This window comes from Pelophylax lessonae, assembly GCF_965119305.1.
Source record: "Pelophylax lessonae genome assembly, chromosome: 10".
NCBI classification, from domain to species: domain Eukaryota; kingdom Metazoa; phylum Chordata; class Amphibia; order Anura; family Ranidae; genus Pelophylax; species Pelophylax lessonae.
In genome coordinates this window covers 6,123,155-6,151,021 of record NC_138777.1, presented here as the reverse complement: position 1 = coordinate 6,151,021, position 27,867 = coordinate 6,123,155, and the positions used below count along the sequence as shown (strand labels likewise).

At 42.9% G+C, this 27,867-nt stretch overlaps 1 protein-coding gene across 1 annotated transcript in view; it reads left to right on the top strand.

The window, feature by feature from the left end:
* Positions 1 to 2,590: 2,590 nt before the first annotated feature.
* Positions 2,591 to 27,867, top strand: part of LOC309565560 (vomeronasal type-2 receptor 26-like) — a gene marked incomplete at both ends in the record, with an annotated part of 39,968 nt that continues 14,691 nt past the window's right edge. The window contains 3 exons of the mRNA XM_082270517.1: positions 2,591 to 2,898; positions 21,734 to 22,025; positions 22,488 to 23,297. Of these exons, the coding sequence (XP_082126643.1) occupies positions 2,591 to 2,898; positions 21,734 to 22,025; positions 22,488 to 23,297 (1,410 nt within the window). The remainder of the gene's footprint in view (positions 2,899 to 21,733; positions 22,026 to 22,487; positions 23,298 to 27,867) is intronic.

Here is a 27,867-nt window from a genome sequence, read left to right as displayed (position 1 = left end):
TACGTTATTTATGCCGTTTCCATTGTGAATGGTACCTTAATTCCGAACCGTACCGTACCACTTTTTTGGGACCCTTTTCGTTGGGGTACCAAGCACATTAGTACCGTACCAACAGGGTGGAGCTACACTCTGCAGAACTTTGATTGGTTGACAGAGAATCGTCGATCACTGCTTTCCGGCTACACCACGCCTATCATGAAAGGGTACTATTGGCAGTGGAAACGCAAGGTGTACCGTTCCGAACCGTACCGTACTGAACCGAACCGTACCGTAAACGAGGCATTAGGGGTTCGATCTGTCCGCCGCAATGTCGCAGTCCCGCACAAAATCGCTGATCACCGCCATTACTAGTAATAAATAAATAAATAAATAAAAAGTACGTAAATCTTTCCCCTAGTTAGTAGATGCAAAATCTTTTGAGCAAACCAATCAAAATACGCTTATTGAGATTTTTTTTTACTAGAACTATGTAGCAGAATACAAATTGGCCTAAAATTATGAAAAAAAAATTGATTTTTACATTTTTTTTATTGGGAATGTTATATATAGCAGAAAGTGAAAAATATTGTTGTTTTTTCTTTCAAAATTGTCGCGCTTTTTTGTTTGATGGGTAGCAGAGTGCTAAGCTTCAAACTGTGGATGGGCTATTACTGCCACCCTATGTACTCGTCTTATGCTAGGGGGGTTAGTGTTCTCATACATAAATCCTTGCCTTTTTCCCTCCTAGACCTTAAGTTGGACCCAGAGGGCAATTATGTTTGGTGGATGCTCTATTGGATACTGTTGATATGTTAATTAACCACTAGCCGACCGCCGCAAGTACATATACTGTGGCGGTCAGCCCCCCCTGGGCAAAGTGACGTACCGGTACGTCACTTGCCCGCCAGCCAATAGGGACGAGCGCGCGCCACCGGAGGCGTGCTCCCACCCCCGCCCGTTCACTGGGATCCCCGCGCGAGTGACCGGGGGCTCCGATGTCCGCCGGCCACTCCTGATCTCCCGCTGCCGAGGGAGAAAGGGAGGCGGCTGATGTAAACACAACCGTCTGTCATTCTCCCTGGTGTAACTGCAGAGATCATATGATCCTGCTATGTAGGATCGTATGTCTCTGAGGTTACATCAAAAGCCACGCCCCTTGACAGTTAGAAGCACGCCCCTAGGGGCACACTTAACCCCTGCATCACCAATAAAGTTAACCCCTTCCCTGCCAGTGTCCTTTTTACAGTAACAATGCATATGTATAGCACTGATTACTGTAGTAATGTCACTGGTACCCCCAAAAGTGTCACAAATGTCAGTCAAGGGTCCGATCTGTCCGCCGCCGCAATGTCGCAGTCCCACAAAAAAAAACGCAGATCGCCGCCATTACCGCCAAAAAAAAAACATTAAAATGACATAAATCTTTCTCTTAGTTAGTAAATGCAATAACTTTTGCGCAAACCAATCAAAATACGCTTATTGTGATTTTTTTTTCCAATAATATAGAGCAGAAAACAAATTGGCCTAAAATGTTAAAAAATTTTGATTTTTACATTTTTTTGGGGAATTTCATATTAAAAAAAATTGAAAAATATTGTTATTTTTTCAAAATTGACGCTCTTTTTTTGTTTATAGCACAAAAAATAAAAATGGCACAGGTGATCAAATACCACCAAAAGAAAGCCCTGTTTGTGGGGAAAAAAGGACGCCAATTTTGTTTGGGTACAGCGCCGCACGACCACGCAATTGTCCATTAAAATCATGCAATGCCGAATCACAAAATAGACCCTGGTCTTTGAGCAGCCAAATCCTCCGGGGCTTAAGTGGTTAATGGGGTCTACTTTCCACCACCAGCACAGGTCTCTAATCTGAACAAGCTGGTGTCCTTCATAGCTGCCTATCCATCCATGATTATTATAATAGCAGAAGATTTTAAAATGCCACCATGTTTGCAAATTGATAAGTTAACCCCTGATACGGCTGCAGAATCTGCTTTATCTAAGTTGGCTGCTTTGTATTGGCCCAGAGATGTCTGGCGGTGGTAACACCCATCTGAAAGAGGGTTTACTTGTTTCTCCTCTACATATAACACCATGTCTAAAATTGATCTCATCTAAGTTTCTGCTGGGCTTTTGCCTAAGGTATGCAATTTCTCTATACTCCCCAGAGGCATATCGGTTCATGCTGCAGTATCAATAAAACTGCATGCTAGATGTGCCCCCTCAAAACAGTTATGGAGACTATCCCACTTCTAGATTTCAGAGAGTGAGATTGAACCACTTGCAGCAGTGGTGGTGCGAGACTTCTAGCCATAGAATTAGGGCTCCGCAGCTCCCGCAATTTGTGTGGGACGCCTTCAAGGTGTATGTTAGAGGGCAATACCAAACGATGATTAAGGAAATATACAGGAACTCTAAAGCCACTTTGGACTCACTGGAGGACAAAGCCAAGATCCTTGAGCAACAGTATGCAGCCACCCACAACCCAATAACCTACCTAAATATGATTGGAGATTTCTAGAACGCAACAGATCCATTAAATGAAGAGAATCTTTGAACAGGGGGACAAAACGGGCCATCTGCTGGCCTTGCTTTCAAAGAAGCAATCAGCAATGGTCACTATTGCTAGCATTCGCAGTGAAGATGGAACCTTTCTGTCCACTCTGGAGGCTATCAATGAACGCTTTGCGCAGTCCTGCCAAGCCTTGTACTCCTCCCGGGCCCAATATTCTGAGGCGGCTCTCGACGCATATGTAGATAGCTTAGATTTGTCTACCCTTTCTGCCGTGCAGCAATGTCGATTGGATGCTCCTATTTCTTTAAAGGAAGTACAGAAAGCAATCTCCTCTTTACAATCGGGGAAAACCCCTGGAGTGGCCGGTCTCCCGTCTGAATTTTACAAGACGCACATTGATGTCCTGTAACCCCCTTTACTTGGGCGGGCTCTACACCCAGAATAGCTAAATCTACTCTTCACTTACTACTTATGCTAGGCAGGTTGGCACTACCCTGCTTTCAGATTTACTTTTGGGCGGCACTGGTGGTAACTGTTAGATGGTGGTTTGCTCAAGTGAAGAATAGCCCTACTCTGAACTGAGCAATTCAGTATTTCGGGGGACCCCAATCTAATGCCAATATTACTACACCTATGCATACCTCTCTTCAAATATGGAGGCAAGTGGGGGTGTATTTAAAAGCTACTAACCTTGGGTCCTCCTTCACCCCTCTTTGGGGAAACCCCAAGCTTCCTCCTTTTAGGACCATAACTTACCCATCTATCTGGGCTGATTATGGGATGAAGACATAGAGACATTGTCCATCAGGGTCATCTACCTTCCTTTGACTGGCTTAGGTCAAGCATTACCTGTCTAACAAGATGTTCTTCCACTACTTACAACTCAGGCACGCAGCCAGAGCCCAATTCGCACTTTCAGTTGAAATGGGGTCTCACAAGGTTGAGTGCTTGCTGATAGTGAAAAAGTTGGATTAACCCCTCTCGTCCCTCTACATGTGTCTGACTCAAAGGGATACCTCCAAGGTGTCACAGCTTTGTCAACTGTGGCATCAGGATGTTCCCTACTGACAGACAAGGACTGGGAGGAGGGTATCCAACAATATATTCTACTTATGATCTCAGAGAGACACAGGTGGGTGCAACCCAAATTTACCTAACTTCTGCATAGAGCTTATTATTCTCCTCATAGACTATCAGTCATTTACTCCATGTTTGGTTTATCCTGTCCTAAATATCAGACTGAAGTGGGTGCATTTATACATATAGTTCAGTCTTGCACTCTAAGCCAGACCTTCTGGGGAAAAGTGGTTGCTAAAGCTGGTGAGGTGGGAGGTCTTACCGTACCCCTGCTACTACTGCTGGGTGTATGTGATACTCTGACTGCCAATCACCATAAGAAACTGTTTGTTTTATACGCTGTATTATGCTGGAAAGACGAATCTGATGCAGTGGAAGCTCCTAAGTCCCCCCGCGCTAGGTCAATGGAGGGCCATGATTAATAGAGTTTTGCCGATCTATAAGCTCACATATATGGGCTACAACTGTCCAAAGAAATTTAATAAAATCTGGGTGTCATGGGTCCAGGCTAGAGACTTAACATTGTGAATTTGGGTCTGCCTTCTCCCATCCTAATTTCTTCATCTCCATACTCCATGTTAGAACGCCTCCCCTGATGCTGCAGACGCTCTTCTGGGTACTTCCTTCTTCTTTTCTCTTTCTTATCAACCATGTCCTCTTTATTATCCCCCCTGGTCCTCTTCCCCGCCTTCTTCCCTTCCCCCCTCCCCTCCCTCCTTCCCCTTTTTTCCATCCACTTCACCCTCTCCTCGTCTACTGTTCCTCTTCCCTTTAAAGGATGTCTACCTTAGGTCTGCTCCTGGTTTCCTCCTTTTATTTCCAATTGTATGATTACTTATCTGCTTTGCAGGATGGGCTAGAGCACTAAGTATATTGGTTGAACCTATTGTCCCCTTGGCTGACCTAGGGGGCTAACGCCGATGTTTGTGGCCATATATGCTGTTTTTTTCCTCTTTGCACTGTGATACTCCAGACGTCTGTAAAACGTATTTATCATAAGACAACTTTTGGGGTTGTACCTACTGTATGTGTGTCAAAGTTTTTTATTGTTTTTGTTATTGAATTTTCCTTTTGCTAAAATTCAATAAACTTTACTGTTAAAAAAAAAATCCTGATGTTCCTGCCTACTGCCTGGACCCAGGGCCGCTGATAAGGCAGTACAGCCTGCCCTCCTGTACTGGGCCCAGGTCTCTTCAGTTCAAAAGGGGGGGGGGGGGGCTGGCAATACTGCCTTATTGCTGACACTTGTGCAGTACTACCGGCTTCTACACTTCTTTTCTCCCTCCAGCTGCACTGCAGGGGGGATCGGTTCTAGTATCTGCGCTCCCTGCTATCTGGGACCCCAGTGTGCCCCTTTCCCTGCAGTGCTGCCATTTTCACACAGGGGGGTTATTTCAGGATGGTGAGCTGAGGGCTCACCATCCTGAATAACACACCATCCTGAAGGAGCACAGTGAGTGCTCCCACCATCCTGAATGAACACAGTGAGTGCTCCCACCATCCTGAATGAACACAGTGAGTGCTCCCACCATCCTGAATGAACACAGTGAGTGCTCAGTACTGATCACTCACTGTGGTGTTGCTGATATTGCCTCTGTGCCACTATTCACTTGAATGGGTCTTGTTCAATGGGGGTAGAATTTCTTCCATGGCTGCAAAGCATAGTATCCTACATGTTGCTTTTTAGCAAAAATATCATTTGATATATTCAGAGGAGGCGGGCCCTGTCAGGTAAGCTGTACGGGGCCCCATAAATTTTATCAGCAGCCCTTCCTGGACCAATACTTTGGCTGTGCTGACCATATCTCTGCCTACTGTCTGTAACGAACCAGGACTTTTTATGGACCATGTTCCTGCCTGCTGCCTGGACCAATACATTCACTGTGCTGACCATATCTCTGCCTGCTGTCTGTAAGGAACCAGGACTTTTTATGGACCATGTTCCTGCCTGCTGCCTGGGCCAATACTTTGGCTGTGCTGACCATATCTCTGCCTGCTGTCTGTAACAAACCAGGACTTTTTATGGATCATGTTCCTGCCTGCTGCCTGGACCAATACTTTGGTTGTGCTGACCATATCTCTGCCTAATGTCTGTAACGAACCAGGACTTTTTATTGACCATGTTCCTGCCTGCTGCCTGGATCAATACTTTGGCTGTGCTGACCATATTTCTTTCTGCTGCCTGTATTGACCCAATAATATTTATGAGCCCTGTTGCTGACTGCTGCCTGAACCAATACTTTGGCTGTGCTGACCATATCTCTGCCTGCTGTCTGTAACGAACCAGGACTTTTTATGGACAATGTTCCCTGCCTGCTGCCTGGACCAATACTTTGGCTGTGCTGACCATATCTTTTCCTGCTGCCTGTAATAACCGAATACGTTTTATGGACCATATTCCTGCCTGCTACCTGGGCAAACACTTTAGGCTGTGCTGACTATATCTCAGCCTCCTTTCTCCACTGACCCTGGACTGTTTATGGACCATGTTCATGCCTGCTGCCTGGACGATTCCTTTCGCTGTTGCTGACCACATCTCTACCTGCTTCCTGGACTAATGCTCTGCTCTGTGGACAACTACTTTACTAAAACCATAGGTTATCTTTTGTTTAGTCTTTGTTCAGCTAGGCTGTAAAAAGGCTCACACGTGATATTTCCATACTCAGGAGAAGTAGCAGAATGTATTTTGGGGTATAATTCTTGGTTTGTCCATGCTGTGTGTTAGAAATATCTAATACATTTTAAAAAATTGTGTAAAAAAGAAAACTCAAAAATACTTTTCCATTTTCTTTCCAAATGTTTCAAAAACTTGGGGGAAAAGATCACTCATTATGCCTCATGGAATATACATTGGGGTGTTTGCTTTCTTAAATGTGGTTATTTTGTAGGTATTTTCATTGTCCTGGTGCTCCAGGCCTTCAAAAGTGTGATAGGTAGTCTGAAAATTAGATGTTTAATTTGTGCCCCTAGAACACCAAAAAGGGTTCATTTAGGGGGTATTTTTACTAGCCTGAAATCAACCTGCCTGAAGAAAACGGAAAATTGTTATCAAATACTTACCGTAATTTTCCTTTCCTGATGGACTCCATGGTAGCTTACGTGTGGGTTAGTCCCGCCTCCTCCTACCTCATAGGACCCTACTCCCATAAATTTTTACTCCGTGCCAGAGGCCGTGTTCCATAAACAGTCTACTCCAGCAGATGGGAGGGGACTCCAGCTGCCATGGAGTCCATCAGGAAAGGAAAATTACTGTAAGTATTTGATAACAATTTTCCGTTTTCCTGACAGACTCCATGGCAGCTTACGTGTGGGAAATAACTAGCCAAACACACAAGGGTGGGAAACTGCTGGCCAAAAGAAATTTAATTTGCACCATCAACAGACAGTACTTGCAAACCAAAGTTAACAGAAGACAATGAAGCTGGCTCAATAATGATTCATGAAAGTGTTAATGGAAGACCATGATGCCGCCTTGCATATTACTTCAGGGGTCACATGACAAGAAGCCGCCCAGGACGTGGACACCCCTCTTGTCGAATGCGCGGTCACCGCTTCTGGAGGAGCCAAGCCCTTAGCCTTATATGCCCATTGGATGGTCTGAACAATCCATGCCGCTATGGATCTTGAAGAGGCCCACAAGCCCTTGTTCTTTCCGTGGAGGAGAACAAATAGATAATCTGAACGCCTGAAGGATGCTGTTGCATCCAGGTACAGTCTCAGAATTGCACCCACATCTAATGGATGTGTATCCGGATCATCTGACGATTTGAATGTTGGAAGGACAATCTCCTGGTTCTCGTAGAAAACAGAGACCACCTTGGGGTGTGATCCCAACATGTGGATAAGAACCACATGATCTGGGAAGGAGGTCAGGAATGGTTCTTTGCAACCCAGAGAACCAATCTCGGAGACTCTTTTAGCCGAGGTGATGGCAACCAAGAAGGCCGATATCAGAGACAGATCTTTAATGGAGAGTTGCTCCGTGTGACTTCTTCTGACGTCAGAAAGGAAGTTCAAGACGAGTGGAAGATCCCATTTAGGGAACCTTGGCTTCCTCTGTGGCCTGAGTCTGGAAGCTCCCCGAAAGAATTGACGAACAAGTGGATGAGACGCCCAAGAAGTTCCTGTGAAGGCCGAAATAGCAGAAACTTGCACACGTAGTGAGCTAACGGATAATGGTAGGTCCAGTCCCGACTGCAGGAAACCAAGAATATGCTGGATATTCAGGTCATTGCATGACCCCCCCTTTCTTGGTAACAAAATCCATGAACTTGGACCAGATCCTTCCATAGACCTTGTTAGTGCACGCTCTTCTGGCACTTAAGAGAGTAGAAATTGCCCCACTCGGGCAACCTAACGCCTCCAGCCTTTCCCTCTCAAAAACCATACCTTCAGGTGCAGATGAGCCAGGCATGGGTGTAGAGTTTCTCCCTGGGACAGAAGGTCCGGCCTGATGGGTAGAGGAACTGGATCCCGAAAACTGAGGAGCATCAGCAGTGGAAACCATGGCCTGTTCGGCCAGTATGGGGCTATTGTTAGCACTTCCACATCTTCCATCCTGAGTTTCGCCAGGAACCGGAGAATGACAGGAACTGGGGGAAAGGCATATGCCCTGTGGAATCTCCAATGGTCTGTCAGAGCATCCGTCCCAAAGGCTTGGGGACAACGGAACCTCACATAATCCTTCGGAAGCTTGTGATTGCATGGAGATGCAAATAGATCCACTTCCGGGTGAAGCCACTGGAAGACATCGTTGTGAAGGCTCCATTCGTTGTTGTCCAAGCGGACTCTTGAGAGGAAGTCCGCTTGAACATTCTGTACCCCCGTAAGAAAAACTGCAGTGAGGTTGACCAGGTGTTTCTGGGCCCAATATAAGATTGGATCTACCTCCTTCAACAGGGAGCGACTGCGAGTGCCTCCTTGTCGCTTCACATAGGAGACCGCGGTCGTATTGTCCATCCTCAGGATCACAGAAGTCCCTTCTATTAGGTGACGGAATGCTTTCAGAGCGCAGAACGCGGCTCGCAATTCTAGAGTATTTGACACTACCCTGTGAGCTTGGAAATCCCAGCTGCCCTGGGCTATCTCCGTCTGACAGAGGGCACCCCATCCGGTGTTGCTGGCATCCGTGGTAACTGTGATCCAAGAGATAGGCATGATGGAATGGAAATTGAGGAGATTTTTGATCTGCAGCCACCATGGAAGGCTCTCCCGCATTGATGATGTTATGCGAATGAGGTGATTTTAATCTCCTGGACACCACTGATGGAGAAACCCCACTTGGAAAGGCCGCATTTTCCACTGTGCCCACTTCACCATTGGAGTCGTGGCTACCATGGTCCCAACCACTCTTAGACACTGAGATGCTCGAAGGTGAGGGCCGTCATAGCTAGGCGTACCCTGTCCCTGACTACCGGGATCTTCCCAAGGGGCAAGGAAATTCTGCCTCGACTTGTGTCGAACTGAGCTCCCAGAAATATTAATGACTGGGTAGGCTCCAGGTGGCTCTTCTCCATGTTCAGTAACCAGCCGAACTCGCGAAGAGTGGCTATTTCCTGAAACCTGTGTACCAGAAGTTGTTCTCGGTCTTGTGACAGCAGGAGCAGGTCGTCCAGATAATGGTGTAGACGGATGCCTTTGGTCCTGATCAAAGCCACCACTGCTAGTAAGACCTTTGAGAATACCCGCGGCGATGTAGTAAGCCCAAACAGGAGACAGACGAACTGTAGATGATTCTGATCTACTGTGAATCATAGGAACTTCTGGTAATCTGCTGCCACTGGCACATGGAAATAGGCGTCCTTGAGGTCGATTGACACAAGGCAGTCTGCCGGTTGTATTGCTTGACGGATGGTGAATAGTGTCTCCATCTTGAATTTCTCCATCTTGATAAAAGAGTTCAGGTGCGTGAGGTCTATGACCGGTCTCCAAGCACCGCTCTTTTTCTGAACCAAGAAGAGAGGGGAATATAGACCCTGGAACTTCTCATTGGTTGGAACTGGAACCACTGCGCCTTGAACCACCAACAGATCTACGTAAGACAGAAGGCCTTGTCTTTTCTCTTCTGACTTTGGCAATGAGGTTGGAATGAACCTCAGTCTGGGCGGACTGCAGAATTTCAAGGAATGGCCTGTTGATACTGTCTTGACGACCCAGAAGTCGTTTATCGAGGCTGCCCAGACGTGTTGGAAGCGTAGTAGCCGAGCCCCGACTTGCTCCGCCTGGGCAGGCACAACATCAAAAAGACTTCGTAGCCTCCCGACCACCAGAACACCCTCCTCTGAGTGCTTTCTGTCCTGAAGGCTGCGGTCTTCTCCAGTTCTTTCGGAATTGACGGCCAGGCTTATATAGGCGAGCATCCCTTGATTGATCAGCCCCTTGCCTGGGCTGAGACCTCTTCTGGTCCAGCAAGCGCCTATCCTGGGGAAGGAACCCTGACTTACCACCTGTGGCACAGGAAATGGCGCTTTCTAACTTGTTGCCGAATAGGGAGGACCCCTCAAATGGAATTCGGCACCAGGCCTGTTTTGACGCAGGATCGGCCAACCAAGGACGTAACCAAAGAGCCCGTTTTGCAGTAACCGATGAAAGCATTACCCGTGCCGCAAGGCGGACCATGTCTAGGGAGGCCTCCCCCAAAAAAGCCACCGCCAGCCTCAGCTCATGTACTGGCGAATTTCTTGCGACTTCTTCCGACACGCTTCTGAGTGTTGTGTCCACACTGTCTGTTCACACCTCCATTGATTTAGACAGGGCTGCGAGAGCCAATGCTGGCTTGCATGCCATTCCTGCTGACACATAGATGCACTTGAGGTCTGAATCAATGCGTCTCTCAAGGCCATCCTTAAAGGTGACTGTGTCTTCAAGCGGAAGGGTGACATGACGCACCAGATGCATCAGTGCTGCATCCACCAGAGGTGCAGATTCCAGGTGTTTAACCTCTTCAGTTTTAAACGGGTAAATTTTGTTCACTTTGGAGAGTAGAGAGTTTTTTCTCTGTGTGCAGCCCCATTCGTCTGTAATGATTTCGCCGACCTCCCCTAACAGGGAAAAGAAAGGGTGTTCCTTCTTGAGGTGCTTAAAATACCTCTTCTGTTTAGAGTGTGACTCTACCGGCTCATCCCACTTCAGGGCTTACTTCACAGCTTTGACCAAGGAGGGAACCATGGCAAAGTCAAAACCCGCACCAGGGTCGTCTGCTTCAAGCTCACCCTCAGAGTAGTCAGATGAGGAGTGACTGTGCTGGGAAGGCCCAGGGATATGAATATTTTCACCAGCCGGAGTACTCTCCATCCTGAGGGAGGAAGTTCCAGCACGAGCAGGATCCAAGTTTTTTAAGGACTCCTTAACTACTCGCCTGACCAGCAACTCCATCTGCTGGTTGCTGTCTTCCCTTTTCGTTTGCAGCATGTGCAAAACAGGGCTCACAGAGCGACTTTCCATCAGGCACCTGTGCCCCACATCCCCAGCAGGATCTTTTGTCAGAGTGGTGGTGTCCTGAAGTAGCTCCAGACTCTTCACCATGTCGCCTAGAGGACGACCGATGGTGCCTGGAACTTGATGATGAATGCCGCGTTTGCGACCTGGGAGGATTTATATCTTCACGGGCTGAGTGACATCTTTCAGACCTAGAAGGGCTTTAGGAAAGAAAATAAAGACTCAATAGAACAGCAGAAAAAAACCCCAAACATTACAGGTAGAGGAATAAAACCAACCTTACCTGTAATGTAAGGGCTGGCCACCAGGGGGCGGTGAGACATCCATATCACTTTAGGAAACTGCAAGAGATCATGAATGAGTGACATGCAGAAAGCAGGCAGGAAGCCTATTCAGCATAATCACAGCCATCTCTCACCTTTAAAAGATTCCTGCAGAGCACGGGGAAGCCGCTGGAAACACTGCTGAACAAACCCACAAACAGCTGAAACTGACAGCTATTTGAATTTGCTGCTGGAATGATGTCACCGCCCCCTCCCCCCACCTGTGCAAACCAAGCCTCGATTCAGATCGAGCCTGGAAGGCACCGCCCCCCCCCCCCCCCACCTGTGCGAACCAAACCTTGATTCAGATCGAGCCTGGAAGGCACCAGGAAGCAGTGGAGCGGAGGGGAAGGACGTGGAATGGAACGCCGTGCATCTCACAGCCAAACTAGACCCCAGGGAGAGATAATTAACAAACAACAGGAGAATATACACAAACAAACTGCTGCCATAGAATGTAAAGCAGGGGTACATCACCACTTCCACGACCAGACCTTGGACCATACGGACACCGCGGCTGCACACATGATGGGGCGTATTAATGGGCCTCCCGCTAATAGCTGGGACGATTGGCCAAATGTCGCTTTGCCTGCCATTGGCCAGGTTTGTAAGCTCTTCTGACAACTGACTCCACGCCCGTGTCCTAACCCGCTAATAGCTAGGGCGTGCTGGACATGAAGGGGACACCACTCGATCCAACGTGCAGACCGCCAGGCCTGAATCGGGAATCTTCATGAGGTAAGATTTGACCATAATCCTTTCAGGAGGAGGACAAAAAAGGAACACGGCCTCTGGCACGGAGTAAAAATTTATGGGAGTAGGGTCCTATGAGGTAGGAGGAGGCGGGACTAACCCACACGTAAGCTGCCATGGAGTCTGTCAGGAAATGAGGCAGTCAGTACAGGATTGATTTTCAATGATACGTACCATAGCTTGTGGACTCTATAACTTTCACTCAGACTAAATAATATTCACTGATGGGGGCTATGTTTACCAAAGAAATGTAGCAGTATCAATTTCAGTTTAAATTTATAAAGAAAATTTTCTCATTTAATAGAAATTAGGAAAACCCCCTTTTTTTTTTTTTAAAATCAATATTTTCTTTACTCATATCGCAGAAAATATAAAAACCAAGCGGTGATTAAATACCACCAAAAGAAGGCTTTATCTGTGACCAAAAAATGATAAAAATTTAGTTTGACTAATTTTCATTCAGTGTGACAGCACTGAAAGCTGAAAATTGGCCTGAGCAGGAAAGGGGTAAAAGTGCCCTGTATTGAAGAGGTGAATACTGCCCCTATCATGCTTCTTGTTTTTTTTTTTTTTTAATTCCACTAAATTTATGTTTTGTTTTTTTATTCCACTAAATTATGTAATATGTTCATGCTATTAGTATACATGCACAACTTTACATTGATCCATATTGATCTGAGAACTCAAAAATACAACTTCAGCGTCATATATGTTACAAAGGGCCTAATTCACTATAAGTTTGGAGTAGAGCTGCTCACTTCTCCAGAAATAACTCCAGCCTAAACTCATTAGCATCCTAATTAGGTAAGTGGCTAAGGGTTAAACCTTCAACTAGGTGCTTTAGTAAATTCGGAGTTGGAGTTAACTTAGACTGAATTCAGGTTTGGAGTTAACTTAGACTGACTTCGAGTTTGGAGTTAATCAAAATCCCTTTGTGTTTTTCATAAAAGGAAATTTGTCTATTCTGAATCACTATTACACAGCAATGTCATCTATTATGGTTTATTTTAATTTTAAGGTATAGTTATGTATCTTATGTGTTTTAATCTTTAGATTTACTAATAGCAGACTACACAGCTGTCTAATTTGCAATCTTCATTCTTTATTCATCTGAAACTTTCAGGCATATCTAATTGTATTCAGCACTTTGGTGTAGTGGGCTAAGCTCATAGACAAAGATTGCAAGGTCATGAGTTCAAGGCCCAACCACGATAACACCCTGTGTGCTCACAGTTGTGTGTCATTTTTTTTGGCCACATAGTAATACATTGGCTACATCCCCTAAAATTGCATGTCAATGGCCACGTATATTCAAGAAACAGACATGCATATGTGCAGGGTGCAATTATGCATTTGCCAAGTTTCAGTATTTATTTACAGTTGTCTAAAATTTAAGGAGGTGATGGCACACTTGGGATTTGAACTCATGCTCACAGAGTTTATAGACAGGAACACTAAAGACTTAACCATTGAGCTGAGCATGATTACCCATGGAATATTTATTCTCATGTTTCAATAGTTAACCACTTCCTTACAGGGCAGTTACACCCCCTTCCTGCCCAGGCCAATTTTCAGCTTTTTATACTGTTGCATTTTGAATGACAATTGCGCGGTCATGCAACCCTGTATCTAACACAAATGTATGACATTATTTTCACACAAATATTGCTTTCTCCTCCTCCTCCTCCCCCCCCACACACACACACACACTCCTTCCCCCCACACACACACACACACACTCCTCCTCCCACCCCCCACACACACACACTCCTCCCCCCCACACACACACACACACTCCTCCCCCCCACACACACACACACACTCCTCCCCCACACACACACACACTCCTCCCCCCCCCACACACACACACTCCTCTCCCCCCCCCACACACACACACTCCTCCCCCACACACACACACACACTCCTCCCCCCCCCCCACACACACACACACACACTCCTCCCCCCCACACACACACACACTTCTCCCCCCCACACAAACTCCTCCCCCCACACACACACTCCTCTCCCCCCCACACACACACACTCCTCCCCCCCCCACACACACACACACTCTTCCCCCCCACACACACACACTCCTCCTCCCCCCCACACACTCCTCCTCCCCCCCACACACACACACACTCCTCCCCCCCACACACAGTCTCCTCCTCCCCCCCCACACACTCTCCTCCTCCCCCCCCACACACTCTCCTCCTCCCACACTCTCCTCCTCCTCCTCCCCCCCCCCACACACACTCCTCCTCCCCCCCCACACACACACACTCCTCCTCCCCCCGCCATACACACCCATACACACTTTGCTGGAGTAAAGGGAGAAACCCTACCCATGTTCACACTGTACTGCCATTGCACACACACCAAAAATACAAGAAATGGATTACATTCAATAGACACAAAAGATATCTGAATTACATCCAGACAAATATGAAGAAAAGAAAACAAAAAAACAGGAGCTGTGTACAAATGAATAAGCTTTATTGAACATGTATAATACATCAGTAATCACTCAAGCAGGCATGTGAAATGTGAAATGTCCTCCCCCAAAACCCCCAAATCAAGTAATCTTTATTCAAATTACAGTGCAAAGATACAACATATGATGGATAGAGCTTACAATATCCAAAAGTCAAGCAAAATAAGTTGTAGACACCTTAGTATTAAGCATAAAACATACCCAACATACTTTTATGTTTATTGTTTGCATGAGCCTGCCTTTCCATTTAAATACCATCAAATCAGTAGAACATACAGCTACACAGAGGCATGAAAATAAAGACACACATACATAAAGACACACTTTGCAAAAACTATACAAAACATTTTGAGCATGAAAAGTATTCATCCAACAAAATACACTTACTGCAATATGGGTCCTTAGGCATGCCAGCAAACCCCCCACCACCCCCAAAAGCAAATTCGGACATAAAGACATGTGGCCCTGCCATAGGCCAAATGAGCTGCTCTTAATCATCCATTTATATAACCTTGGTTAAACTACACCCACCCAGTATAAGAAACGCCCAGCAAAATCACCAGTTCACTAATGAATGAGTGTTTGGCTGGCCATCTATGATCCAAGTTTCTTACAAGTCAATACACATAAGAAATGCTTTCAATAATCTCAGCATGAGCACAAAGTGGCTTTTTCATTTAGACTAAGGCTGGCCATACATGATCCAATTTTCTTACAATTTTCTGTCCAATTTTCTTGAAATTCACCTTCAAGTATGTAGTACAAAGGCCTGCCTAATTAGATACAAGTGAATGTGTTGTTTAGCTTTGAACTCACATTTTGTGGTTTGTGGTAGATCTACTAGAAAATTGTACAACAAAAGTTGAACATGTATGGCCAGCCTAAAGGGCCATACACACTATTAGATTTTCTGAAGACTTTTTCCTTTAGATTTACCTTTTCTATGTAGTGCAAGGCCTGCCAGATTGCATACAAATTGAAAGTGTTTAGGTTTGACCTCATATTATATGGTTTTGGTAAGTCTAAAGGAAAAAGTCTTCAGAAAATCTTATTGTGTGTATGGCCGATAATTATGGAAAGCATTTCGTATGTGTAAAAATGGAATAGAAAATCAGCGCAAATATTCTAAAATTGGTGAACCATAAATATACGTATAAAAGTAGATACTATAAATACTATAAAATCTTCATCAATCTTCAAAAATAAATATCAAAGTGCTCATGTGCCGAATAAATATCAAAGAAGAATGATAGTGGTGCAATTAAGTGATCCAAAGGTGATCAATATGAGTAAAATAAGATGAATTAATTAAAAAAGAATAGCGCGCAAATGCAAAAGAAATTACTACCAAATCTGAAGAGAGTCCATAAATAAAAATGGGGATTTGGTCCCACCATATGGCCATATCGTGCTCAAGCCCACTACTGCGTCAAAGTACCCCATTATCAGTGGGTCCTACACTATCCATGAAAAAGAGATGAATCCAGCCTTTCTAACCCTTGGAGATAATACTCCTTGCTGGGAAAGATGTGCAAATGCACTACAGGGGACTCCTCCTATATCCACTTGATGGTGGACACTGATTGAGTCTGATTGAGTCCCACCATATGACCAAATCCCCATTTTTATTTATGGACTCTCTTCAGATTTGGTAGTAATTTCTTTTGCATTTGCGCGCTATTCTTTTTTAATATACATGTCTTTTGGTTCATAGCTGCAGCAGCTTTAGAAATACATGGGTATGCTCCCCCAAATTTTTTGCTTGTTTATTATGTATTCGGTCTGACCAGACTACCGAGGTTGAGCAACCCTCCCCACCCCCCACACACACCTGTACTCAATCAGTGTCCACCATCAAGTGGATATAGGAGGAGTCCCCTGTAGTGCATTTGCACATCTTTCCCAGCAAGGAGTATTATCTCCAAGGGTTAGAAAGGCTGGATTCATCTCTTTTTCATGGATAGTGTAGGACCCACTGATAATGGGGTACTTTGACGCAGTAGTGGGCTTGAGCACGATATGGCCATATGGTGGGACCAAATCCCCATTTTTATTTATGGACTCTCTTCAGATTTGGTAGTAATTTCTTTTGCATTTGCGCGCTATTCTTTTTTAATATACATGTCTTTTGGTTCATAGCTGCAGCAGCTTTAGAAATACATGGGTACGCTCCCCCAAATTTTTTTGCTTGTTTAAGATGAATTAATTGCAACTGAGTGAATATCCTGTGCAAGGTGAACCACTGTGATTCAATTAGTTGCAAAGGTATAATTCCGATCAAGTGATCAAAGAAAAAGAGAAAAATGCAAAAAAACAAAAAAAAAAAAAACAAAAAAAAATGAATAAGTACCTTATGAAGAGTGAACCACTGCGACTCTTCAGTTGCACAGCGGAATAAATGAATGAATCAATTAATAGTGACAAAAGGTGACGATCATAACATATAGTTCCAAGTGCTGAAAGAGTGGAAGAAATAAAAAATATATATAAAAGTAAATAGTAAATAAGTGCCCAATGAAGGGCAAACCACTGCGACTCTTCAGTTGCACAACGGGAAAAAAATAAATTAACAGTGATAAATGTGATAGTAATAAATAGCTCCAAGTGCCAAATATATACACTGTGATCAGTGTGAAGATATTAATGTGTAACAGTCCCAAAATGAGATACAAGGACTGTACTCAATGCTGACAGGTATAGAGGCAAAGTTCATATGCAGTGCAGTGATCAAATGCTTCCGGTGACCCCCAGTGCGGACTTTGGTGAGCTATGAATCCATAAATAAGTGTTAAATAAGTGTAAATAAACAAAAAAATAAAACAATAAAATATATAAAATATATTTTGGGGATATATATACATACATATATATATATATATATATATATATATATATATATATATATATATATATATACATATATATATATATTTTTTTTTTTTTTTTTGGGGGGGGGGATGTTGAATTCTAAGTTCTGGGGTTCCACTGCATATGCTCAATCAATTTGCAAATTCTCAGATTTGCAAGCTCAAACACTGCTATTTTTCAGAGTGTAATGTGGCTCTATATAGGAAGCAACACCAATATGGCTCCCCACTCAACCAACAAATATATTAATTTCACACATATACAATGTTTTATTTTTGGGGAGAAGCCATATTAGTGTTGCTTGTCATATATAACAACAGACAGTTGTAGGTAGTTCAGGGATTAGAACACCCAAATACACTGCTGCATGGCAGATGTGCTAAACACTTGGATATTTTGGTCAGTTTATTTAATTAAGCTCAAACTCAATACATATTTGCAACATTTTGCAAAACACAATTTACACAAACATAAGCACTTTGTTATTTTTATTTCATAATATATGCCACTGATATTTTCTTAGCCTATCAATTTATATTTAAAATACTCATTTTTCACAGAAATAAATGTTTTAAACACCTATATATAATTTCCAGCATGCAGGATTATTTTTAAAAAATTGTTGATTTTATACAGTTTCACTAAACTAGGTTAATTATTTGGGAATTGTGGTCTCTGATGTTTTTTTTTTTGTTTTTTGTTTTTTGTTATCTTTATACCAAACATACATGCACTGGCACCTTAAAAATTAATATAGTTTGATTCGATTAGTCCATCAAAAAATTGTAAATAAAAATTATTTGAGCTTGAATTGGGTCTAAATAGAATACTGTATATATATATATGTATATAGATATATAAATATACATATATATATATTTATATATATATATATATATATATATATATATATATATATATATATATATATATATATATATATATATATATATATATATATTCTTCCTGAGGCAAATTTCATTAGCCTCAGGTAGTTAAGTGGTTAGCACAGCTGCCTTGCAAAAATGTATTTGGGTGTTCGAATCCCTGAACTACCTACAACTGTCTGTTGTTATATATAACAAGCAACACTAATAGGGCTTCTCCCCGAAAATGAAACATTGTTTATGTGTGAAATTAATATATTTTTGGGTTGGTTAGATATAGGAAGTAACAATTATATATTGTTTTTGCATATATATATGCATATGCAAAAACCCATATATTATTGTTACTTTCTATATCTAACCAACCCAAAAATATATTAATTTCACACATATACAATGTTTCATTTTTGGGGAGAAGCCATATTAGTGTTGCTTTTCATATATAGGCAAATCAATAGGCAAATCAATAAATAAAACATATATATATATATATATATATATATATATATATATAATTATTTTTTGGGCATCTATATATATATATATATATATATATATATATATATATATATATATATATATATATATATATACACACACACATATATATATATATATATATATATATATATATATATATATATATATGTATAGACATACATAGATATGTGCAAAAAAAAAAGATATGTGCATTTCTCTCATTAGTGCCAGAATAGCGCCGTTTTACCACGAATTTGCGGCGGTATTTGCTGCAAATCCATTATAACTCCCACTAACATTTTCAAAAATGTTATTTTCAGCCTAATTTTTGGTATGGAGCATGCGCACATGGGCTATCTGCCAGAAATTGACTCTGGAACTATTTTTGCATTTTACACTTTTATTAATATCTTTTTTTCTACTTAACTTTTTCACACAATTTAAAAGCAGTTTAGCTCAAAATCATATAACACATCTTTCCCACATATTTTTTATTTTTTTCCTGACATATTTTGTGATTTTGAAAAAATGAGTCCACCTTTTAGCTAGACTGTTTTTAAGTCCAGTCCTGACGTTATTTGATCTTAAAGCGGAGTTCCGGGCACAAAATCGGTATTTTTTTTTTGTGCCCCTCCGCTAGCTACACATAACCTGAAAAGGAATTGGATAGTTATTTCTTTTTTTTTTGTACACTCACCTTGTAATCGAAGATCGTAAATACTCACCTCAGGGTACTTCCTCCTCCAGCGCCGCGGCTCACCCCGTCACTTCCTGCCTCGCGATGATTCCTGTGAGCTGAACGTCATCGCTCCCAGGAATCAATGCGACGGCACCGGCCCCGCACGTCACTTCCGGGCGACGCCGCATTCCCCTGCTAAACAGCTTCTGGGCATGCCCAGAAGCTGTTTAGGAATGCGGCGCCGCACCGGAAGTGACGAGAGGGGCCGGTGCGGCGCATTCTGGGAGAAGAAGATGCGGAAGAAGACACCGAAGAGGACCGCGCCGGCTTCAGCTGCCCACAAGAGAGATGGAAACGCTGTGGAAGAAATTTTCAAAGTAAGTATTTCTTCCTGCAGGTAAGTGCGAACCGGGACAGATCAGAGGCTAGCCATTGTGGAATGTGCTAGCCCTGACTGTCCCGGGGGTATGTTCAGCAAAAAATGAGATCTGTGCCCGGAACTCCGCTTTAATGAATTTGACACTGCTCATAACGTTTCTGATGTTGTTATAGTGAATTGCATTTGCACCTAAAAATAGTCAAAATGGAGGTAAAATAGAACAAAATCACTGTTGGAGGTACAATGAATTAGGCCCATAGTTACATAGTTAGTGAGGTTGAAAAAAGACATCAGTCCATCCAGTTCAACCTATGATGTGTGTGTGTGTTTGCTGTTAACCGTACATTGTATACCCCTGTATGTTGTACATTGTATACCCCTGTATGTTTTACATTGTATACCCCTGTATGTTGAACATTGTATACCCCTGTATGTTGTGGTCTTTAAGGTGCCCATCTAATAGTTTTTTTGAAACTATCGATGCTCCCTGCTGATACGACTGTTGGCGGAAGAGAATTCCACATCCTTACTGCTCTTACAGTGAATAACCCCTTACGTATTTTAAGTTTAATCCGCCTTTCCTCTAGTTTTAGTGAGTGGCCACGTGTCTTATTGTATTCCCTTTCTCTGAATAGTTTGTTCCTTATGCTAGGGTCACCAGTACAGTATTTGTACATTGATATCATATCCCCCCTCAATCGTCTCTTCTCCAGAGAGAATAAGTTCAGTGCTTGTAGTCTTTCCTCAAAGCTGATGTCCTCCATTCCCCTAATTATCTTTGTTGCCCTTCTCTGGACTCTCTCCAGTTCCAGCACATCCTTCCTGAGGACCGGTGCCCAGAACTGGACAGCATACTCCAGATGTGGCTGGACCAGAGTCTTGTAGAGAGAGAGAATAATCTCTTTATTTCTGGAGTGCATGCCACTCCCAAGCCTGTTGTCTACCAGTACCCCCAGGTCCTTTTCCATCCTAGACTCACCCAGAGGTTTCCCCCCTAGTGAGTAGCTTGCTTTCTTTTTTTCTGGCACCCAAGTGCATTACTTTACATTTTTCAACATTAAACCTCATCTGCCATGTAGTTGCCCACCCCATTATTTTGTTCAGGTCCGCTTGTAAGGTTTCCACATCTTGCATAGAAGATATTGGCATGCTTAGTTTAGTATCATCCGCAAATACTGAGATTTTACTCGATATCCCCTCCTCTAGATCATTTATGAATAAATTAAACAGGATTGGCCCCAGGACAGAACCTTGGGGGACCCCACTTTCCACACCCGCCCAATCCGAGTACTCCCCATTAATCACCACCGTCTGGACTCTCCCCTGGAGCCAGTTCTCTATCCAGGTACACACCTTATGGTCCATACCAACCTTCCTTAGTTTGAACAGTAAGCGTTTGTGGGGAACGTGTCAAAGGCCTTTGCAAAGTCCAGATACACCACATCCACAGGCTTACCTTTATCTAGGTGGCTGCTCACTTCTTCATAAAAGGTTAATAGATTGGTTTGGCAAGAATGATTTTCCGTGAATCCAAGCTGATTACTACTAATAATACCATTTTCATTACTAAAGTCTTGTATGTGGTCCCTTAACATCCCCTCCAAAATCTTGCAGACTACAGATGTTAGGCTGACCGGCCTATAGTTACCCGGGATATATCTTGGCCCTCTCTGATATATGTACAAATTCTTCTAATAGTTGTTAATAAACTACTCAATGGCTGCATATGAAGTTTCAATAAGAGACAGATAGCCTGAAAGGAAACAACTCCTGCCAGGCTCTATTTAGAAAATCCAGCCTATGCTGGAAATAATTTATCCACTATAAACATTCTTTCTCATTTTTTTCTGTTTTGTTTTGCAGTCCTCAGCCACAATTTTATAAGACTCTGTTGACTTTCTTTTTTGCCATTGATGAAATTAACAAGAACCCTACAATGTTACCAAATATTACTCTTGGATATCACCTATATGACTCCTGTGGGGACACCAGGAAGGCATTAAAAAACACATTGCAGATTTTATCTGGACCGGGAAAGATGGTCCCAAATTACTCTTTCAGAGAACGTAAGAAAATACTGAGCTTCATTGGAGACCAGGGCTCTGCAACCACTGCCTCTATAGCACAGATATTGGCTTTATATCGGTATGTACAGGTGAGTAAAACCTTTTTATTTAAGAATTTAGACTTACAAGTTTTATTTTGGTTCTTCTGTATTTTTTTTTTTTTATATATATATATTTAACAAAAACCATTGATTTTCAGCATTTCCTCACTTGGCCTGGTAGTCATCATGGGGGTTAGTGTGTAATAATGGGAGGAAACAGGGAGCCGCACAACTGGTTGAAACCAGTTGTGCGGCTCCCTGTTTCCTCCCATTGTTGCTGTTCAGGATTGCGGATCCTTGCCTGCACCTGTGCTGGATGTGCTTGGGATTGCCCCCTCACCGGAGCGGTTCTCTTTCTCCTTACACGCTTGCGGTTAGGGTGTAATGTGGCATTTTCATTGATAATAAAAACCATCTGCTGAAAACTGAAATGTAAAGTTTGACCAGCCAGGTCCACCATGTTTTTATTTATCGTGCTACATTTTAGCATTGTCAATTCATATTTTATAGATAAGTTATGGTGCAACCAGTCCATCACTGAAAGACAAGAGGGTTTTCCCAACCTTGTTCCGGATGGTACCAAATGATTTTGTAATTTATTCTAACTTGGCTGAAATGCTGAAGTACTTTGGATGGAACTGGATCGGAATTATTCGATCTGATGATGACAGCGGGAAAGAAGGGTTCATTGTTTTGAGGAAAATCATGAATTTCTATAAAATTTGTATTTCTTTTGTTTTATTAATCGACAGCCACAAATCCCAAATTACAAAATTAGATGAAAAAGCACAGTCTTTTATGGAAACGTCTGTCAACGTCATTGTACTTTGTGGGACATTTTTTGATTTTGAGGATGACATTTTACATTTTTTAAGAGGTTATTTAGATGACAGAACGGTCATCCTCAGCCCTACTTGGGCAACAAGCATTATCCTCATTGATAAACACCCAGAAATATTTAATTGTAGTTTGTCCTTTGGGGCCAAGTCCACAAATATCTCAGAATTTCGTAGTTTTGCTAATGAATTCCAACCTCATAAGAAGCCAAAAGACAAATTGCTTGAAGATCTGTGGATGAATGAATTTGGTTGTTCTTCTATGGATAAACAAAGGAATCGTTTTTTTGAACATATATATAATAGGTTACTTCATGAGTGCAATGGCACAGAACATATTACTGATATCCAACACTTCCTTCATGGCGGTTATGCCTACCAAGTGTATCTCACGGTTTACTCTTTGGCCACCTCCTTACATGATATGCTTGAAATCATGAAGACACAAACATCTGGAAGTCAGTTATTTAGCTTTAAACACCAGGTGAGTGAGGCTTAGATAAATGTTATCAGTATTGTGACAGGAAGTCAGGTAAATCTGTGAGTGTTGTCACAGATGGGAGATACACTTTTGCTTGGTTTAGACAATTCACCAATTACTATAGGGTGTCGGCTGCAAAGGTAGCCAGGAAGGTTTAAGGAAGTTGAAAAACCTTCAGCTATTCAGAATGAGGAAATTAAGGCCTCTATAAGTTGTCCAGAGGAAGTCTATTGATTGCTGCCTCCTTACGCTGTGTGAGTAGAGGAGGGCAGTCAGATGTATGCCTCCTGAAGCTGTGTGAGTATAGGAGAGGAATGCCTCCTGAAGCGATGTGCGCTGAGGAGGGTAAAAAGACTGAAGACTTCTCAAGGTGAGGTCTAGGAATGTTTTCTATGTGAAGAGAAAAACAAATGGATGTTTTCTATGTGAAGAGAAAATCAAAGGGACATTTTCTGTGTGAAGAGAAAATAAATAGACTATTGATGGTCTGCTGTAGGATCAGCCAAGTCTGCCCAACAGTAGGTTGGGGAAAGACTCCTTAGGTAGGTTCCTGTGTGTGAAGGTAGCCGCCCACAGTGGCAAGGATTTATTTTGTGTTTTATTTTTATTTTTGATGTTTTGATGCTTGCACTTGTGTGAAGAAAATCCACACCCGCCACCGACCTAATCCCTCACAGTATATAAACCATTAGCGATTCCTATTGGTGATGGATACCCTGATTCTTACATCTGGCCCTGCATATAGTGGATTGATTCTCATCCTCACCTTGTAACGCTCCTGCGTTTTATGTATGATGTGGATTTTCAGCTGCAGAAATATTCCACTTCAGTAGTCATGTAGAGAAACGCTGAGACACCAATCCCAACTCCCAATGACTCATCATGTGTGGATGATCTCAATTAAGCAAGTAAATACACTCACTCAATAAGATGTTTCCTAGAGTGACTTATGTATATAGTAACACAGTGATGATAGGCTGAAGAGACAGGTTGGGTAGAGATGGTAGATGACAGACACTTGAAAGGAAATGTTCTTGAAAGTAAGATAGTAGCAGATGGGATGCAGATAGGTTTAGCAATCATGTATGGTAGCAGATGACAGAGTAGCAGGTGGACATACAGGAGAGATCAACCCAGTGCAAGAACAGGTGGTAGTAGGCTCAAGAGCTAGCAATCTTAGATAATGCAGATGTAGTAATAGTCCTTAGTATGCAGAGCTAGATAGTGTAAGCTTTAGTATGAAGGTTATAGAGGTTTCCCCTGTGGGGTACTTATCACTAATAGCAATGTAGCAGAGGAGAGGTTCGGCAAGAGCGGATGATCCGGTAGCGGGATACAGGGATCAGCGCAGCGTGGTTCCGACAGCGAGGTATGCTTGCAAGCATGAGAGCTTCAAGACAGGTTAGCATCAAGGCACAAAGCAGTTTGAACGAACACATGTGAGTGAGAGCCGGCGATCTAAATAGCCATCCAGTCCGGCGCTCAGTGATGACAGCATCAGTCTTAAAGGTGTATGCGCACCTTACCAAAAGAGAATGGTGGGGCGCATACACTTATGAAAGAGTAATTAGGGTACCCAAAGGTACCAGAACATTACAGTACCCCCCCCCCCTTAAGGCCGGCTCCTGAAGGCCTCTGGAGCTGGTTTGTCTGGGTACTTTGCATGAAAATTGCGGATTAATCTAGAGGCATGTATATCAGAGGTGTTTAGCCAGGTGTCTTCTTGGGGCCCATAGTTCTTCCATCGAACCAAGTACTGAAGTCTTCCTCTGTGGATACGAGAATCCAGAATCTCTTTTATCTCATATTCTTCTCCACCTTCAACTTGTACAGGAGGAGGAGGTGGGATAGTAGGCCTTATTCCTTGGTCAGGAACATGGGGCTTCAGTAGCGACACATGGAAAATGGGATGTATTTTGAGGTCTATTGGCAATGTAAGCTGTACTGCAGCTTTTCCAATAAGTTTCTTGATTGGGAAAGGTCCCAAGAACAGAGGTCTTTTCTTGTCTTAAATTTTTTGTTGAGAGCCAAACGAGGTCCCCGATAGCGTACTGAGGAGAAGGTCTTCTGCGAAGATCATAGTACTTCTTTTGTTGACTATGAGCGTGTGCAATGGTAGTATTAAGCAAACCCAGAGAGTCCTTTATTTGGGTAAGATAGTCTGAGGCTACTGGGTTATTTGAAGGAAGGATGCGTGGTGGAAGAATAGAGGGATGAAACCCATAGTTCAAGTAGAACGGACTCTGCTTGGTCGTACTGTGGGTTGCGTTGTTGTAGGCAAATTCTGCCAGAGGGAGAAGATCCACCCAATCATCCTGTTGGTAAGAAGTGTAACAACGTAAATATTGCTCGATGCATTGGTTGACTCTTTCAGTCTGTCCGTTGGTCTGCGGATGGTAAGAAGAAGTGAGCTTCCGCTCGATCCGTAGTATGTGACATAGTTCTTGCCAGAACTTGGAAATAAATTGTGATCCACGGTCAGACAGAAGAGTTTTTGGGATACCATGTAACTTAAAGACATGTTTCATCAGGAGTTCTGCCGTTTGTTTGGACGAAGGTAGTCTGCGAATAGCAATGAAATGTGCCATTTTTGTCAGATGGCCCACTGACACTAAGATGGTATTAAATCCTTTGGAAGGAGGCAATTCCACTATAAAGTCCAAGGACACAACTTCCCATGGAGTTTGGGGTATTGGTAGACTGCATAGTAGACCGGATGGTCTCGTAGTGTCAATTTTGGACCTGGCACAGACATTGCATGAAGAGACGAATTTTTGTATAGATGTTTTCATGTCAGGCCACCAGAATTGCCTGGTAATCAGATTAAGAGTCTTTGTCATACCCATATGTCCTGCCATAGGCACATCATGCGATAATTCCAAGATCTTGGTGCGTATGGTAGGTGGTATGTAAAGTTTGTCGTTGTAGTAGAGGAAGCCTTCTGCATCAGTATTTAGTTGTGGTGGGGGTGAATCCAAACTTATACCATGCAAAAACTCTTCCTTCAAGGAACGGACAACTCCAATAATGCGTTTGTGAGGTATTATAGGAACGGAAGGGATTTCGAAGTAGTTTTCTTCAGTTAGTCGTGATAGTGCATCCGCCTTTTTGTTCTTATCTGCAGGTGTGTAGGTCACTAGGAAGTTAAACCTTAGAAAGAATAGTGACCATCGTACCTGTCGGTGAGAGAGAGTTTTGTTAGTCTGAAGATATTGGAGATTTTTATGGTCCGTGTATATAAGTATTGGTAATTGGGTGCCTTCGAGTAGATGTCGCCAATTCTCCAGAGCCAATTTTATAGCAAGCAGTTCCTTTTCACCCACGGGGTAATTTATCTCTGGACTGCTTAGGGATTTAGAAAAAAAGGCGACTGGATGAAGTGGTGAAGTGTGAGTTGGTCGTTGGGAGAGTATTGCTCCTACTGCCATGTTTGACGCATCTACTTCCAGAATGTATTGGAGGGATGGGTCTGGATGGCGTAGTATGGGAGCAGAAGTAAACCTTGTCTTTAACAGGTGAAAAGCTTTATTTGCTTCATCTGACCATTTGAATGTTTTTTTAATGCTAGTGAGCTGTGTGAGGGATCTCACAATGGTAGAGAAGTTTCTAATGAACTTCCTGTAGAAATTCGAAAATCCAAGGAATCGCTGTAGCGCCTTGCGTGTGGTTGGTGTAGGCCAATCCTGAATGCAGGATATCTTACTCATGTCCATCTCGATTCCTGTTTTGGATATGATGTAGCCTAGAAACAGTACCTCTTCTTTATGAAACAAGCATTTTTTCAGTTTCACATAAAGGTTGTGTGCAAGCAATCTCGATAATACTAGTCTTACATGTCTTATGTGTTCAGACAGGGATCGTGAATATATAAGTATATCGTCCAGATATACCACAACACAGACATCTAGTAAGTCTCTGAAAATATCGTTTATAAATCGTTGAAAAACTGCAGGGGCGTTGCATAGCCCGAATGGCATTACAAGATATTCGAACAATCCGTATCTGGTTCTGAATGCAGTCTTCCACTCGTGTCCATCACGGATTCGAATGAGATTGTATGCTCCTTTCAGGTCCAATTTTGAAAAATAGGTAGCTCCACGCACCTGCTCAATGAGCTCAGGGATAAGCAGTAGAGGATAGCGATCTTTTATTGTAATAGCATTCAATTGCCTATAGTCGATGATAGGCCTGAGACTTGAGTCCTTATTGCGGACAAAAAAGAGTCCTGCTGCTGTGGAAGAAGTGGAAGGTCTAATAAAACCTTTTTCCAAATTCTCATCCAAATAGTCTTTGAGATGGGAAAGTTCATCCTGTGAAAGAGGATAAACATGACCGAACGGCAATTTGCTATTTGGGAGTAGATCAATGCTACAATCATAGTCTCGATGGGGAGGTAGTGCTTGAGCATTTTTCTCAAGAAAAACCTCAGAGAGATCCTGATAACATAGTGGTGCAATCTCATCTGTCACCACAGACAGGATCTTCCCGAAAGACGGGAGGTTACACGTACCCTCGCAATAGCAAGAGAGGAAGGTCAGGGTCCGTTCCTTCCAATCTATGGTTGGTTGATGTG